The 15,883-nt window shown below is 58.5% G+C and overlaps 1 protein-coding gene across 3 annotated transcripts in view; it reads left to right on the top strand.

Annotated features, from left to right (window-relative positions):
* The window catches only part of NBEAL2 (neurobeachin like 2), a 31,406-nt gene extending 15,890 nt beyond the window's left edge, over positions 1-15,516 (top strand). For all 3 annotated transcript variants that reach the window (XM_065050221.1, XM_065050220.1, XM_065050219.1), the window contains exons 20-55: positions 497-630; positions 727-886; positions 962-1,064; positions 1,963-2,116; positions 2,259-2,417; positions 2,502-2,661; positions 2,818-2,903; positions 3,180-3,848; positions 3,927-4,105; positions 4,193-4,352; positions 5,313-5,450; positions 5,534-5,839; positions 6,031-6,180; positions 7,692-7,849; positions 7,931-8,055; positions 8,178-8,298; positions 8,384-8,541; positions 8,762-8,895; positions 8,990-9,097; positions 10,136-10,231; positions 10,311-10,435; positions 10,519-10,659; positions 10,738-10,868; positions 11,299-11,408; positions 11,519-11,636; positions 11,708-11,805; positions 11,892-12,008; positions 12,097-12,186; positions 12,296-12,405; positions 12,486-12,658; positions 12,907-13,001; positions 13,099-13,215; positions 13,292-13,453; positions 13,528-13,676; positions 13,772-13,907; positions 15,061-15,516. In XM_065050221.1, the coding sequence (XP_064906293.1) occupies positions 497-630; positions 727-886; positions 962-1,064; positions 1,963-2,116; positions 2,259-2,417; positions 2,502-2,661; positions 2,818-2,903; positions 3,180-3,848; positions 3,927-4,105; positions 4,193-4,352; positions 5,313-5,450; positions 5,534-5,839; positions 6,031-6,180; positions 7,692-7,849; positions 7,931-8,055; positions 8,178-8,298; positions 8,384-8,541; positions 8,762-8,895; positions 8,990-9,097; positions 10,136-10,231; positions 10,311-10,435; positions 10,519-10,659; positions 10,738-10,868; positions 11,299-11,408; positions 11,519-11,636; positions 11,708-11,805; positions 11,892-12,008; positions 12,097-12,186; positions 12,296-12,405; positions 12,486-12,658; positions 12,907-13,001; positions 13,099-13,215; positions 13,292-13,453; positions 13,528-13,676; positions 13,772-13,907; positions 15,061-15,165 (5,435 nt within the window). In that variant the 3' untranslated portion in view covers positions 15,166-15,516. The remainder of the gene's footprint in view (positions 1-496; positions 631-726; positions 887-961; positions 1,065-1,962; positions 2,117-2,258; positions 2,418-2,501; positions 2,662-2,817; positions 2,904-3,179; positions 3,849-3,926; positions 4,106-4,192; positions 4,353-5,312; positions 5,451-5,533; positions 5,840-6,030; positions 6,181-7,691; positions 7,850-7,930; positions 8,056-8,177; positions 8,299-8,383; positions 8,542-8,761; positions 8,896-8,989; positions 9,098-10,135; positions 10,232-10,310; positions 10,436-10,518; positions 10,660-10,737; positions 10,869-11,298; positions 11,409-11,518; positions 11,637-11,707; positions 11,806-11,891; positions 12,009-12,096; positions 12,187-12,295; positions 12,406-12,485; positions 12,659-12,906; positions 13,002-13,098; positions 13,216-13,291; positions 13,454-13,527; positions 13,677-13,771; positions 13,908-15,060) is intronic.
* The last annotated feature ends 367 nt before the right edge of the window (positions 15,517-15,883 follow it).

The raw sequence follows: 15,883 nt of genomic DNA, 5'->3' as shown, positions 1-15,883 counted from the left end.
GTGACCCCACTGCCACATGGGTGCTGCCTGGAGCAGGCTGGTGTCCACCGTGGGCATGAGAGGTCTTGCCTGAGGCACCATGAGCTATGGGGAAATGGAGCAACTGTTGACATCCTTTAATGTCGTTATGACCCAATTAGTCATAAACAAGGAGTTTTGGGAAGACGAGGGTGGCTCCAGCCTGCTCACCTCTGCCTTGCCTTTGTGTGGAGTCTCTGGTGTCTTCTAGTAGGGCTGGGTTCATGCAGAAGCCTTCTTCTGCATAGGTGACATGGGATTTCTCCTGACACCCAGCTACTTATTTCCAAGCTCAGAGCAACGGAGCTTTCCACTCGTGTAAATTTGGGAGAAATAGGAGAACAGGGTGAAAAGTTTGCAGAGAAAAGTTGTTGGTGGGGTCTCCAGGATGCCCAGGATGTGGGCAGCACTGGGGGAAGGTGTCCAGCTGGGCATGGGGCTCACAGCTACTGGTGGGGCTCTGCCCTGTGCTTTGCAGAGAGCAGGCTGGAGAGGAACAGCGTGGCCGCCTTCCTGCTGCTGGTGAAGAACTTCATCCAGAACCACCCAGTGAACCAGGAGAGCCTGGTGCAGTGCCATGGGCCGGCCATCATTGGGGCATTGCTGCAGAAGGTGTGGGGAGCTACCAAAAGTTCCATCCCATGGTCCCCAGGGTTGTTCCCTGTGGGAGACACCGGGGCTGGAAGCCTCTCTTCTCACCCATGGCAGGTCTCTGGTCCACTGCTGGACATGAGCACGTTGATGGCCTCACAGATCCTCATGGAGCAGGTGGCCTCAGAGGGCAGTGGGCTCCTGCTGCACCTCCTCTACCAGCATCTCCTCTTCGACTTCCGCATCTGGAGCAACAGCGACTTCGCAGTCCGCTTAGGTGGGACCGGGGGTGCTTGGGGGTTCCTCCCCATCCTAACCAGCCTCCACAGTCACTCACATCTTCTCCCCACAGGTCACATCCAGTATCTGGGCAACGTTGTCAAGGACCACAAGCAGCGCATCCGCAAGAAGTACGGGGTGCAGTACGTCCTTGACTCCATCCGGACATTCTACGGGTGAGCAGCTGCTTGTAACCAGGACCCCCAAAGGCTGATGTGGTGGTGGGCTTGACCCCTTGGAGCTGCAGATTGGGGTAGACACCCTTTGCTTGGGGCAATATAGAATCATAGAATCACAGAAGGGTTTGGGTTGAAGGGACCTTCCCAGCTCCCCCAGTGCCCCCCCTGCCATGACAGGGACATCTTCACCAGCTCAGGGTGCTCAGAGCCCCGTCCAGCCTGGCCTGGGATGTCTCAGGGATGGTTAATCCACCACCTCTGGGTACCTGGGCCAGGCTCTCACCACCCTCAGGCACCTCATGGGATAACTTTCCAGTGTGGAAGCATGGTGGTGGTTGCAGGACCTTCCACTCCCCATGGCGGTGCCCCATCCCTAAGCCTCCACCCAGAGTTTCGACCACTCAGTCCCAAAATCCACCCCCAGCGTCTCTCCAGCACTAACCAAGAGCATTTCTCTAATAAGCTGATGCTGTTTTCTTGTCTGACCTGATGTGTTTCCACCCTCCTGTGGCACCGCAGGTGCTCATACCCTGCGGAGTTCCAAATGCATGGGGTGGACATTACCCAGTGGGCAGGGCTGGCCAGAAGGGATGTCCACACTGGGCTGTCCTGGAGCTCCTCAGGCTTCATGGTGGGGTTTATCATAGAATTTATCACAGAATCATTTTGGTTGGAAAAGCCCCTCAAGACCATCAAGTCCAACCATTCCTTCAGCCCTGGCACTGCCGCATGTCCTGAGAACCTCATCTCCGTCTGTTCAACCCTCCAGGCATGGTGACTCCACCACTGCCCTGGGCAGCCTGTTCCAAGCATTTGGGGTCACACTGGTGACAAAGGGCAGGAGGGTGGTTGTGCATGTCCCCAACAGGAATGCCGATGTGTGTCTGTCCATCAGCACCTCCAGGGAGAAGACCACGGCCACCGATGACATCAAGACGGTGCAGACATCCCTCTTCAGCTTGGTGAAGGATTTCTTCTGCAGGAGCTTCTCCGGGGAGGAGATGCAGAGCTTGCTGAGCTACGTGGCTGGGGTGCAGGATGAGCAGCAGGTACATCACCAAGCCACCCATGTCCCCACACACCTCATGGTGCCATGGGCTGGCTCAGCACTTGGGAGCAGGTGGAGGGAAGCCACTGAGGTCCTGATGTGGCACGTGGAGGGCAGTGGATGACCAACTTCATGTCCCGCAGGTATGCGGAGCGCTGGAGGTGATCCACAGCCTGCTGAAGGGCTCGCCCGCCCAGGAGCAGCTCTTCGCCTTTCTCTTTGAGCCAGGCCACGTGGAGGTCCTCTTCTCACTGCTGGTGCAGAAGAAGTTCTCGGATGAAGTGCGGGAAAGGGTCTTCAAGGTCAGGCAGGTCCTCAGTACCAACCTCTTGCCATCTCCAGCAGCTTTGCTGCAGCGGGGTGATCACTCTTCTCTGTCTCACCAGGTCCTCTACAAGATGCTGAAGTACGAGAAGGTCCCCGAGCGCAGCAAGAACCGACTGAAGCTGAAGGACATCGGGTACCAGGGGCTCATTGCCTGCCTCAATGATGTCCCCAGCTCCATGCTGCTCTTCCGCTGCCTCTCGGAGCAGGTCCTCGGGGCAGGTACCATGTCCTGGCCACCCATCCCCAACACGTGCTGTGGGGTCACCATTGGTGGCTTCCCACGAGGCTCAGCTGGTCTTGGGGCTGGGGGCCTATGATGACTTTTGGGGACAGAAAGTTGTGTCCCACCACCGTACTGTCTCTCCTTGTCTACAGACCCCCTAAACTACAAGGACCTGGTGGCCGTGGTTTACCTGTCTCACCGGGCTGAGCTGACCGTCCGGCTTGATATTTGCCGCAAGGTGAGCAGGACCATGGGTGCAAGGAACCGTGACCGAATGGTGACCCTTTGGCTGAGCTCTCTGGAGCCACCCATGGGCATCCAGCCATGCCTGAACACAGGGACCATGGGGATGGTGCCACTATGGAGGTGGTGCAGCCCCAGCACCCCATGGTGGTTATGGGAGATCCAAGGTCTCAGGACCATCAGCAGCCCCTTGGAGGGACCAAACCCCCAAAAGGTGACCAGGAGCTGGGACAACATCATCAGGTCTCCCCACTTCTGCTCTGTCTTGCAGCTCTTCCACTTGATCTACGCGCAGCAGGACATGGTGAAGCAGCTGGCGCGGTTGGCCGGCTGGCAGGACACGCTCACCAAGCTCTACGTCAAAGAGTCCTACGAGTCCCGCCAGCACAGCCTGAGCATCGGGGGCAACGGGGGCTGCCTGGAGCTCATGCGCTTCTCGGACCCCCCCAGCAAAGAGGGGACAAGCCCACCACCGGCTGAGCTGCAGGAGCTGGACGTCTTCCTGCCGCTGGGCTATGAGGCCTCAGACCAGGAGCTCTCTGAGGGCTTCTCTGACCACTCCATCTCCCCGAGTGGCCGCACCAAGTCCTTCCACTCCTACAACTTCAAATCTTTTGACTCCTCCGACCGGGCCAGCCGCTCATCCTCCAACGCTGGTGATGGTCCTCCCTTTGATGGTGTCTACCACCCGCTCTCGCCTTTCTCCACCTCACCCTTTGACTTGGGGCTCGACCTGGCCAGCACCAGCTCCATGGCCACAGCCGAGAGCGGCACGCAGACCCCGGCCAGTGGCCCAGGCACCCCCTCGCCCCTGGAGAGCTTCAAGCCCTTCCCGGGGATGCGAGCACGCAAGAGCTCCAGCCTCTCCAACGTCCTGGACGAGAGCAGCTACCAGGACGCACTACCCAGTGACAACATCTCCAACACCAGCAACCCCCAGGTGAGCCCCAGACCGTCGTACCCACCACCCTGGGCTGCGCTGGACACCAAACTACTCACCTTTCCTCTCCACTGGCAGCAAACGCCCGAGGAGGAGCTGTGCAACCTCTTGACCAACATCATCTTCTCGGTGACCTGGCGTGGGGTGGAGGGCTGGGACGACGCAGCGTGGAGGGAACGCGGGCAGGTCTTCTCCGTCCTCACCAAGCTGGGGACGGCGTGCGAGCTGGTGCGGCCCCCCGATGACATCAAGCGCAGGTGAGTCCTACCCAAGGTCTGGAGTGGAGTCCAGTGGGGTGGACCCCAAGGGAGGACCACTCAACGGAGCCACCTGCTCTCCCACAGCCTCCTGGAGATGATGCTGGAGTCGGCATTGACGGATCTGAAGGAGTCGGGGCCGACCATGCTGCCCGGTCTCACCCACAACGTCCTCAAGCTCCTGCGGCTGCTCCAGGATTTCTTGTTCTCCGAGGGACACAACAACCAGGCCCTGTGGAGCGAGAAGGTGGGCAGGCAGGAGGGGGTGGTTCTGAGCCCAAACTTGAGCTCTGAACCCTAATACTAAGCCCTAATGTTAGGCCTAACCCTAAACCCTGCTTGCAGCCGATGTGCCTTAATCCTAAACTGTAACCCAGCCCGTAAGCAGAAAATCAAAGCCTTAACCCCTAAACCTTAGTCCTAGCACTACACACTCACCATAAACGCCAACTCTAAGCCTTAACCCTAACCCTGCACCCTTGTTGCAAAGCCCAATCCTACACCCCAGCCCTAGCCACTAATTCTGACCCTTAACCCCAGTCCTACAAACTTACTATAGACCCAAATCCAACACTCTAACACTATATGCTAAGATCTAACTCTAAACCCTATCCCTAACTCATGCCCTATAAATCTAACCCTAACCGTTGTTGTAAACCCTAACCCTACACTATTGCTGTAAACCCTAATCCTGATCCTAAACCCTAACCCTGACCCCTAAACCTAAACTTTAAACTTAACAGTACACCCTTATGTAAACCCAAGTACCTAGTCCTGTACCCTAAGCTTTAACCCCAAACCATAACCCTAATTCATAAACATACCTCCTAAACCCTAATCCTAAATCTTAACTCTACATCCTTGCCATAAACCTCAACCCTAGCCCCTATTTATACCCTTGTCCTAACCCTTAACCCTAACCCCAGTCCTAATCCTTAACCCCAACCCTACACCATTGCCATAGACTCAACCCTAAGCCCCAGCCCATAACCCTGCCCATACTCTGATTAGTTTGTCATTAGGGTTATGGGTTGGGCTCTACCTTACCCCTAAACCATAATCCTGACCCTACTCATAACCTAAGCCCATCCCAAGCAAAGCTGAGGGTGGCTGAGTGGTGGGGACAGCCCTGGTGGCTTTGCTCCCAGCCAGCTGCAGAGGTGGGGGGGTGTGTGGCTGGGTGGGGGGCTCACCATGTCCCCCCCAGATTTACGAGGGGGTGAGCAGTCTGCTGGACAAGCTGGGCGTCTGGTACCACCTGGCCAACGGCACCTCTGACCTCAAGGAGATGGCCCAGACGGGTCTACGCATCCTTGTGGGCTACATCATGCTGCAGGACCCCCAGGTGGGTCAACCCTTCCCAGATGAGACCCCAGCGCTCTGGGGCAAGGCAAGTGACCCCATCTGATATCCCATGTGTCCCCCCAGCTGCACTCGCTGGCGTACGTGAAGCTGCACAGCCTGCTGCAAACCACTTCAGCCCCCAAAAAAGATGAGGCTTGCTACCTTCTGGGCAAGCTGGAGACCCCTCTGCAACGCTCGCTGGATGCCAAGTCCGAGACCTTCTCCTGGTTGATGCCCATTGTCCGTACGCTCATGGACCAGTGCTATGAGACCCTCCAGCTGCAGCTCTTCCTGCCCTCGCTGCCCCCCACCAACGGCAGCCCCACTTTCTACGAGGACTTCCAACTCTTCTGCACCACCCCCGAGTGGAGGGGCTTCATCGAGAAGCACGTGGGTGTCACAGGACATCACCATTGGGAGAAGCCCTTCCTAGGCTTAGAGATGGGTCCACACTGTGGCGGGGCCCCCATGTCACCACCGGGTTGGGACAGGCTGTAGGGGTGTCCTGCAGGAAAGGGATGATGGTTGGTGGGTCCCAAGCTCTGCAAACACCTCGTATCTCGTCCTGGTCCTCTCGGCAGGTGCAGCCCACCATGGCCCAGTTTGAGATGGACACCTTCGCCAAGAGCCACGACCACATGTCGAATTTCTGGAACGCCTGTTACGATGCCATGATGAGCAGCTCCCAGCGGCGGGAGCAGGAGAAGGCAGCCAGCCGCAAGATGTTCCAGGTACCCTCTGCTCATCACCCCTGGGACATTACCCTGGGGATGTTCTCCTCATCCTGGGGACATGCTCGTCACCCAGGGGATGTGCTCCTAGCTCTGGGGATGTCATCCTAGAGGCGTGCTCCTCTCCCTGGGTATATTAACTCTGAAGATGTGCTCTTCCTCCTGAGGATGTCATCCTGGAGATATCCTCCTTACCCTGGGGACATGGTCCTCGGGGTGTGCTCCTCATCCCAGGGGTGTGCTTGTCAACCCAGAGATGTTTTTGCAGGGATATGCTCCTGGATGTGATCCAGGGACATCATCCTGGGGATGTGCTCCTCACCCCAATGATGTCATCGTTTGGGACATGCTCCTCACTCTGAGGATGTCACCCTAGGGACATGCTCCTCACCCTGGGGATGGTTCTGGGCCCCTCAGTTGTCCAGTTCTGGGCCCCTCAGTTCAAGAAGGACAGGGAACTGCTGGAGAGAGTCCAGCGTAGGGCAACAAAGATGATTAAGGGAGTGGAGCATCTCCCTTATGAAGAAAGGCTGAGGGAGCTGGGTCTCTTTAGTTTGGAGAAGACTAAGGGGGAACCTTATTAATATCTATAAGTATATAAAAGGTGAGTGCCATGAGCGTGGAGCCAGGCTCTTCTCGGTGGCAAACAATGATAGGACAAGGGGTAATGGGATCAAGCTGGAACACAAGAGGTTCCACTTAAATTTGAGAAGAAACTTCTTCTCAGTGAGGGTGACGGAGCACTGGCCCAGGCTGCCCAGAGAGGTTGTGGAGTTTCCTTCCCTGGAGACATTCAAAACCCACCTGGACATGTTCCTGTGTGACCTCACCTGGGCGTTCCTGCTCCAGCAGGGGGGTTGGACTAGATGGTCTTCTGAGGTCCTTTCCAATCCCAAACGTACTGTGATACTGTGTGATTAATCCTGAGGATGTGACCTTCATTCTGGGAATGTCATCATGGAGAGATCCTCCTGACTCTGGGGACATCTGCCTCAGGATATGCTCCTCATCTCAGGGACATCATCCTGGGAATATTCTCATCATCCCAAGGACATCACCCAGGGGATAGATTCCTCACTCTGGGACTGTCATCCTAGGGACATCCTCCTTGCCCCAGGGACATACTTCTTACCATGGGGACATAATTCCTGGGGATATGCTGTTCATCCCAGAGATGTCATCCTGGGGACATACTCCTTACCCTGGGGACATTGTTCTGGGAATGTGCTCCCCATCCCAGGAATATCATCCCAAGGTTGTGCTCATCATCCTGGGGACATCATTGTGTGGATATGCTCCTCACGCTGGGGACATGCTCTTTATCCCAGAAACATCATCCTGGGGTTGTATTCGTCGTTCCAGAAACATCATCCTGGGCTTGTGCTCATCATTCTGGGGACATCATGCCAGAGATGTGGTCTTCACCCCATATCCATCATCTGGGGACGTTCTCCTTACCCTGGGTATATCATCAGCCCTATTGTCACTTCACTGTCCTGCTCCCTTGGCAGGAGCTGGTTCTGGAGCCGGCGGCGAAGCGTTCCAAGGCAGAAAACACTCGTCATGCCAACGTTCTCAAGCAGGCCAACAACTACCACGGCACCGTGCTGAAACAGTGGAGGTCCCTGTGCCGCCTTCTCACCTCACCCCGCTCCACCTGGGCTGACCGGTGAGCCCCCACCTCGGTCCTTGGGGAGGGGGGACACATCTGGGGGTCCTTGGGGGTGCCTGACACTCCACCTGCCCCCAGGAACCCACCAGAGGTTCGCTGGAAGCTCTCAAGTGCCGAGACCTACTCACGGATGAGGCTGAAGCTGGTGCCCAACCTCAATTTTGACCAACACTTGGAGGCCAGCGCCCTACGGGACAACTTGGGTGAGACCCATGGGAGCTGTCATGGACCCTCTTGGGGTAGGGGTGGGACAGGAGACCTTAGCAGGACTCATCCCCCAGCTGTGGGTGGCTGGGGGTGTCTGTTGACCCCTTCCTCATTCTAGGAGCCGACCACCTCCACAACCCTGCTGAGTCTCTCCCACTTGCTATGGCCAAGGAGGCCAAGGTGAGCGAGTTGGAGGATGACCAACTGGCCGAGGAGGACCTCCCCATCCTGGACAACCAGTGAGTGTCCCCATCCCCTACCATGGCACAGGCTTTCCTAGCTGGGGATGTCACCGGGGTCTCCTCACCCCGCTGTGTCACCCAGGGCTGAGCCCAAGGAACAGAACCAGCGGGAGAAGCTGGTGGTCTCAGAGGACTGCGAGCTCATCACAACAGTGGCCGTTGTCCCCGGCCGCCTGGAGGTGACAACCCAGCATGTCTACTTCTATGATGGCAGCAGCGAGAAGGAGGAGACGGAGGGAGGTAACAGCATGTGCTCCTTGGGGCGTCCCTGCAACAAGGCAGGGTGAGGAACCCCCAATCTATCCCATCTCCTCAAGAAGCCCATCTCACCATGTACTATTCGCTTTTGGGGTGGGCTCCTCCCAACCCCAGGGTGATGCTGGTCCCATCCCTGCCTCAGGATTTAGGTTCTAGGGGGATGGTGACACCCACAATGTTATGTGTCTCCTCATCTCGACAGGGATCGGTTACGACTTCAAGCGCCCCTTGTCCCACCTGCGCGAGGTCCACCTGCGCCGCTACAACCTGCGCCGCTCCGCGCTCGAGCTCTTCTTCATTGACCAGGCCAACTACTTCCTCAACTTCAGGAAAAAGGTGGTGGCACCCTTTCCTCTGACCCGGAACCCCCCAGGGGCCATGGCACCACCCAGGGTCTGACCACTCCATGTCCTCCTGCCTGTCACCCTAGGTGAGGAACAAGGTCTACTCCTGCATCCTTGGCCTCCGTCCCCCCAACCAGATCTACTTTGGCAGCCGATCACCCCAGGAGCTGCTGAAGGCCTCAGGACTCACCCAGGTATTGCTTCCACCTTGCCCACCCCATGTCTCCCCTTCCCAGATGGTGTGGTGGAGGGTGCCAGAGTGGGATGGAGATGGCCATGGGAGCAGGGATGGTCATGGAGTGGGGGTGGCCATGGGTCACAAGATGGCTATGGGACTGGAGATGGATATGGTTTGGGGACAGCCATGGGACCAGGGCTGGTCTGAGAGCAGGGATGGCCATGTTTGTGGTATAGAGGTGGCCATGGAACCCAGGATGGCTGTGTGGTGGCTATGGGACAAGAGGGTGGCTGTGGGTCCAGGGATGGCTGTGGGACCAGAAATGGTCATGGAATGAGGATGGCTGTGGGACCGGGGATGGTGATGAGGTGGCCATGGGACCAAGGGTGGCTGTGTGGTGGCTATGGGACAAGAGATGGCTGTGGGACCAAGGATGGCCATGGGACCAGAAATGGTCATGGAATGAGGATGGCTGTGGGACCGGGGATGGTGATGAGGTGGCCATGGGACCAAGGGTGGCTGTGTGGTGGCTATGGGACAAGAGATGGCTGTGGGACCAAGGATGGCCATGGGACCAGAAATGGTCATGGGATGAGGATGGCTGTGGGACCAGGGATGGTGATGAGGTGGCCATGGGACCAGAGACAGATGCAGGGTGAGGACAGCCATGGGATTAGGGATGGCTGTGGGACCAAAGATGGCCATAGGATGGGGATGGCCATGGGATGGGGATGGCCAAGGGATCAGGGATGGTTGTGGGATGGGGATGGCCATGGGACCTGGGATGGTTGTGGGACCAGGGATGGCTGTGAGGTGGTGACAGCCATGGGACCAGAGATGGCTGTGGGACCAGGGATGGCTGTGGGACCAAGGATGGTTGTGAGGCGGGAACTGCCACAGGACTGGGGATGACCATGGGACCAGGGACAGCTGTGGGTCCAGGGGATGGTCTGGGACCAGGAATGACCACAGGATGGGGACAGCCATGGGGTGGGTGTCTCTGTCCCCTCTCCTGCCCCGCCAGCCCACCTCAGCCTCCCTCCCTTCACCCCAGAAATGGGTCCTGCGGGAGATCTCCAACTTCGAGTACCTCATGCAGCTGAACACCATCGCGGGCCGCACCTACAACGACCTCTCCCAGTACCCTGTGGTGAGCCCCACATCCACCCCACCCTCCCCTTAGTGAGCCCAGGTCCCCCCCAGCCTCACCCACCTCCCACCCCACCCAGTTCCCCTGGATCCTGCGGGATTACGTCTCGGAGACCCTCGACCTCACTGACCCGGCCGTGTTTCGGGACCTCTCCAAACCCATTGGGGTGGCCAATGAGCGGCACGCCCGGGACGTGAAGGAGAAGTGAGTTACCCCCAAAATGAGGGATGGGGAACATGGGGAGTGCCTGGCCAGGTCCTGGTGGACCTCAATACCTCTCCCGCAAGGTACGAGAGCTTCGAGGACCCCACGGGCACAGTGGACAAGTTCCACTACGGCACACACTACTCCAACGCGGCGGGCGTCATGCACTACCTGATCCGCACCGAACCCTTCACCACCCTCCACATCCAGCTGCAGAGCGGCAGGTGGGCACCCAGCGAGGACATCCCGGAGAGGGGACATCAAGGGGGATGAGGGGGCTCCAACCAGTCCTGTGCCACCAGGTTTGACTGCTCAGACCGGCAGTTCCACTCGGTGCCAGCGGCGTGGCAAGCCCGCATGGAGAACCCCGTGGACGTCAAGGAGCTCATCCCCGAGTTCTTCTACTTCCCTGAGTTCCTGGAGAACCAGAACGGTAAACAAACACCCATCATGTTGGAGGGTGTTGGGTTCTCCTAGAGGGTGTTGGGCTCTGCTCCTAAGCAACAAGTGATAAGACGAGAGGAAACGGCTTCAAGTTGCACCAGGGGAGGTTGAGGTTGGATCTTGGGAACAATTTCTTCCCCAAAGGGCTGTTGGGCATTGGAACAGGCTGCCCAGGGCAGTGCTGGAGTCACCATCCCTGGAGGGCTGGACAGACGGACATGAGGTTCTCAGGACACAGGGCAGTGCCAGGGCTGGGGGAACGGTTGGACTCAATGAGCTTGAGGGTCTTTTCCAATCAAAAGAATTCTGTGATTCTATGATCGTCCCCACCATGGGGACAGCACCCATGGGGTCACAACAGGAGTTGGTGTCCCTCACCCAGGGGTTGGTGTCCCTCACCCTGCCTGCTCTGCCCACAGGTTTTGACCTGGGTTGCCTGCAGCTCTCCAACGAGAAGGTGGGCGACGTGGTGCTGCCCCGGTGGGCACGCTCCCGCGAGGACTTCATCTACCAGCACCGCAAAGCCCTGGTGAGATGGTGGAACCCATCCCAACTTCTCCTCCACTCCCATCCCTGGTGGGGTTGTTATGGGGTGCAGTGAGTGTTTCTCGTTCCCCCTGATGCCTGATCCTTGGCCAGGAGTCAGAGTATGTCTCAGCCCACTTGCACGAGTGGATTGACCTCATTTTTGGCTACAAGCAACGAGGTCCAGCCGCTGTGGAAGCCCTCAATGTCTTCTACTACTGCACCTACGAGGGTGAGGTGTGGGGCAGGGAGGTTTGGGGGGCACCCCCCAGGTGGTTCCCCCATGACCATCCCCATCCCCAGGGGCCGTGGACCTGGACGCCATCGCCGACGAGACGCAGCGGAAGGCTCTGGAGGGCATCATCAGCAACTTTGGGCAGACGCCATGCCAGCTGCTCAAGGTAGCTCATAGATGTGTTGCCCCCAAAAAATAGCCCCTTTTGGGGGGGTCACCCGCCTTCTTATGGGTCCCCTCCCACGCCCCCAGGAGCCCCACCCTGCCCGGCTGTCGGCAGAGAGCGCTGCCCGCAGGCTGGCCCGCCTGGACACCCGCTCACCCAACGTCTTCGAGAACCTGGACCAGCTCAAGTCCTTCTTTGTGGAGGTGAGGACAACCCCGAGAGGTCCCTGGATGGGATTTAGGGGGGTGCTGGTGACCAGAAGGGTGCCCACCCGTTGATGTGTCCCCATAGGGCATCAGCGATGGGGTGGCCCTGGTGCAAGCTGTGGTCCCCAAGAACCAGGCACACTCCTTCATCACTCAGGGATCACCTGATGTCCTGGTGAGTGTGGGGAAACTGAGGCACGGCTAAATGCTACTGGCTCAGAGGGACCAGGACCTAAACCCTGGGTGATGGGAGCTGCGTCACTTCCATCTGCATCTCTGTCCAGGTCACCGTGAGTGCCAACGGCTTGTTGGGGACTCACAACTGGTTGCCCTATGACAAGAACATCTCCAACTACTTCAGCTTCACCAAAGACCCCACGGTCTCCAATGCAAAGTGAGTCCCTGGAGATGGGTCCTGGAAGTGCCACCAGCCCACCCATGGCTCTGCCACTGTCCCTTGTCCCTTCCCGCCAGGACTCAACGCTTCCTGCAAGGTCCCTTTGCCCCTGGTGCGGATCTCTGCTCCCGCACCCTGGCTGTGTCCCCTGATGGGAAGCTGCTCTTCAGCGGGGGACATTGGGACAACAGTCTTCGTGTCACCTCGCTGGCCAAAGGGAAGGTGGTTGGACACATCACCCGACACATAGGTACGTTCTCCTCTCATAATGATGATGATGAAGGTCTGATGATGCCCCAGTGGGTTTGTAGGACCATGGTGGGGGCAGGGGACATGGGAGCAGGCAGGGGACATCTTCCAGTGTCCCACATCTTGTGGCCATGGTCCAAGCTCCATTGCAGAGCAGCATCTCCACACCCCAAAACACATCTTGGTGTTGTGGTACCAAGCATGGTAGGATGGGGCCAGCAGCTCATAGTGTCCCTCTGGGTGTCACAGACATTGTCACCTGCCTGTCACTCGACCTCTGCGGCATCTACCTCATTTCTGGGTCCCGGGACACCACCTGCATGGTGTGGCAGGTCCTCCAGCAGGTAGGGGCTTGACCCTTACCCCAATGCTCCAACCTGCGGGGAGCTCATGGTGGGCGCTGCCACCAGGTCGCTGAGGTCCCCATGTCCCCAACACCAGGGTGGCTTTTCCAGCGGTTTGGCTCCCAAACCCGTCCAGGTCCTGTATGGCCACGACGCCGAGGTGACATGCGTGGCCATCAGCACCGAGCTGGACATGGCGGTGTCGGGCTCCAAGGTGAGCTGAGACAGTGGGGTGGGTGGTGAGATGGGCGGTGCCACCATCGTCACCCCGTGTCCCCATCCTCCCATAGGATGGCACCATCATCATCCACACCATCCGCCGGGGTCTCTTCATCCGCTCCCTGCGCCCGCCCGGTGAGACGTCACCACCCGCCGTCCTCTCCCACCTGGCCGTGGGGCCAGAGGGACAGGTGGTTGCCCAGACCACTGTGGGTCAACGAGCCTGCTTGAAGGTATGGCCAGCTGTCCCTGTGTCCCCCTCCTTGTCACCGTCAGCCATGTGCGTGTCCCCCTCCTTGTCTTTCAGGACAGGTTTGGGCTGCACCTCTACTCGGTCAACGGAAAGCACCTCTCCTCCGTCCCGCTGGACGAGGAGGTGACGGCCATGTGCTTGACGGAGGAGTTTGTGGTGTTGGGGACCATGCAGTGTGGGCTGGAGATCCGTGACCTCCAGAGGTGAGGGTTGTCACTCACCTTGTCACCCCCCAGTCACCACACTGGGTGCCCAAGGCGTTCAAGTGGTCCCATCCTACCACTCGTTCTTCTTGCAGCCTCAGGGCAGTCGTGCCCCCCGTGCCCATGCGGGTGCCCATCCACAGTGTGTCCATCACCAAGGAGAAGAGCCACATCTTGGTGGGGTTGGAGGATGGCAAGCTCATCGTGGTGGGGGCTGGGCAGCCCACTGAGGTGAGCAAGGACCCCACAGGCTGGGTGGTGGTGGGGCTGGGGGTGGTCGTGGCTTGGTGTCCACTGGATGCTGCTGGGCTGGGGACCTCTGCTTGTCCTCCTTGGTCTCCAGAGCAGAGGCAGGCAGAGGTGGGATGGGGTGGGGAAGGGGATGTGGGAAAGGGAGCGGATGGGGATGGAAAGGAAGAAGAGATGGAGACAGGGAAGGAGGTGGAGGTGGAGATGGGGAAGGAGATGGACATGGGGAAGGGGATGGAGGTGTAGGTGGTGATGGAGGTGGAGATGGGGATGAAGATGGAGCTAGGGAAGGGGATGAAGATAGGGAAGGACATGGAGGTGGTGGTGGTGGAGATGGAGATGGAGGTGGAGGTGGAGATGGAGACAGGGAAGGGGATGGAGGTGAACATGCTGGTAGAGATAGAGATAGAGATAGGGAAGGGGATGGAGAAGAGGCTGTTGGGTGGATGGTGATGAGGTTTTGGGCAGGGGCTGGGGGTGCAGATGGGGAAGGGGATGGCGATGGGAGAAGTGGGGGTGTTGGAAGGTGATGGGGATGAGTGTGGGTGGAGAAAAGGGTGAGGTTTGGAAGGTGATGATGATGAGGAAGAGGCTGGGGGTGAGGGGTATTTGGAAGGGGAGAAGGAGATTTGGAAGGGGATGGAGATGGAGAAGTAGATGGACATCTAGCAGGGGCTGGAGATCTGGAAGGGGATGAGGATGATGATGCACAAGGGGCTGGGGATGATGATGATGCAGAAGGGGCTGGAGATCTGGAAGGGGATGAGGATGATGATGGAGAAGGGGATGAGGGTCTGGAAGGGATGAGGAGGATGATGGAGAAGAGGATGGAGATCTGGAAGGGGATGAGGATGGAGAAGGCAATGGAGATCTGAAAGGGGATGAAGATGATGATGGAGAAGGGGATGGAGATCTGGAGTGGGATGAAGATGGAGAAGGCGATGGAGATCTGGAAGGGGATGAAGATGATGATGGAGAAGAGGATGGAGATCTGGAGGGGGATGAAGATGATGATGGAGATCTGGGAGGGGATGAGGATGAGATGGAGAGGAGGATGGAGATCTGGAAGGCTGTGGGGACATGGGATGGGGACAGGGACATGAATTGGGTGCTCACCCCCCATCTCACTCCCCAGGTGCGGCCGGGCCAGTTCCACCGCCGGCTCTGGCGTTCCACGCGCCGAATCTCCCAGGTCTCAGCCGGCGAGACCGAGTACAACCCCCCCGAGGGCAGGTCCTAACCCACCCTCACCCCCTGGGCTGCCCTGGAGATGGGGATCCCCCACACCCCACAAATCCAGGGGGTCGGGGAGCCCTGTGCTGCCCCACGCCCGTGGCCTTATCCAGCCCCCGCTGGTGGGGACCAGAATCGTGCGTGTGTCCCCCTCCATTTTAGGGGTGACGGGGCTGAGGAGGAGGCGGGGGGACCCCTCGCTGGGAAGGGGGGTGCCGCGTGTCCCCCCCGCCGTGCCCGCTGGCCAGGAGCCGGTCGGTGCGTCGTGTGTGTGTCCCCCCCGTGGTTTTTCTATCCATTTTTAGATCTTTTACAGAAAAAAAAGAGAAAGAATTAAAAATAATATATCTATGGGAAATCACTGTGTGCGAGGCCCTTGTGTGCCCCGCGCTGGGTGGGGGGTCATGCAGCCGAGCGTCACGAGTGGGGGGGTCTCAGCAGCCGTCTGCCCACGTGTCGCAAGTGTGGGAGTCTCAGTAGCTGTACCCACACGTGTCACAGGTTGGGGGGTCTCAGCAGTCGTGTCACAAGCATTGGGGGGGGGTCTCAGCAGCCATGCACCTATGTCATGAGTGTGGGGGGGCTCAGCAGCCATGTACCTACATATCGCGAGTGGGAGGGGGGTCTCAGCAGCCCTCCACCCCATGTCACAAGTGGGGTGGTCTCAGTAGCTGTACCCACATGTGTCACAAGTGGGGTGGTCTCAGTAGCTGTACCCACATGTG

The sequence above is a fragment of the Columba livia genome, chromosome 2 (assembly GCF_036013475.1).
Source record: "Columba livia isolate bColLiv1 breed racing homer chromosome 2, bColLiv1.pat.W.v2, whole genome shotgun sequence".
Taxonomy (NCBI): Eukaryota; Metazoa; Chordata; class Aves; order Columbiformes; family Columbidae; genus Columba; species Columba livia.
The sequence above is the reverse complement of the archived record's forward strand: the minus strand, read 5'-3'. Positions and strand labels throughout refer to the sequence as shown.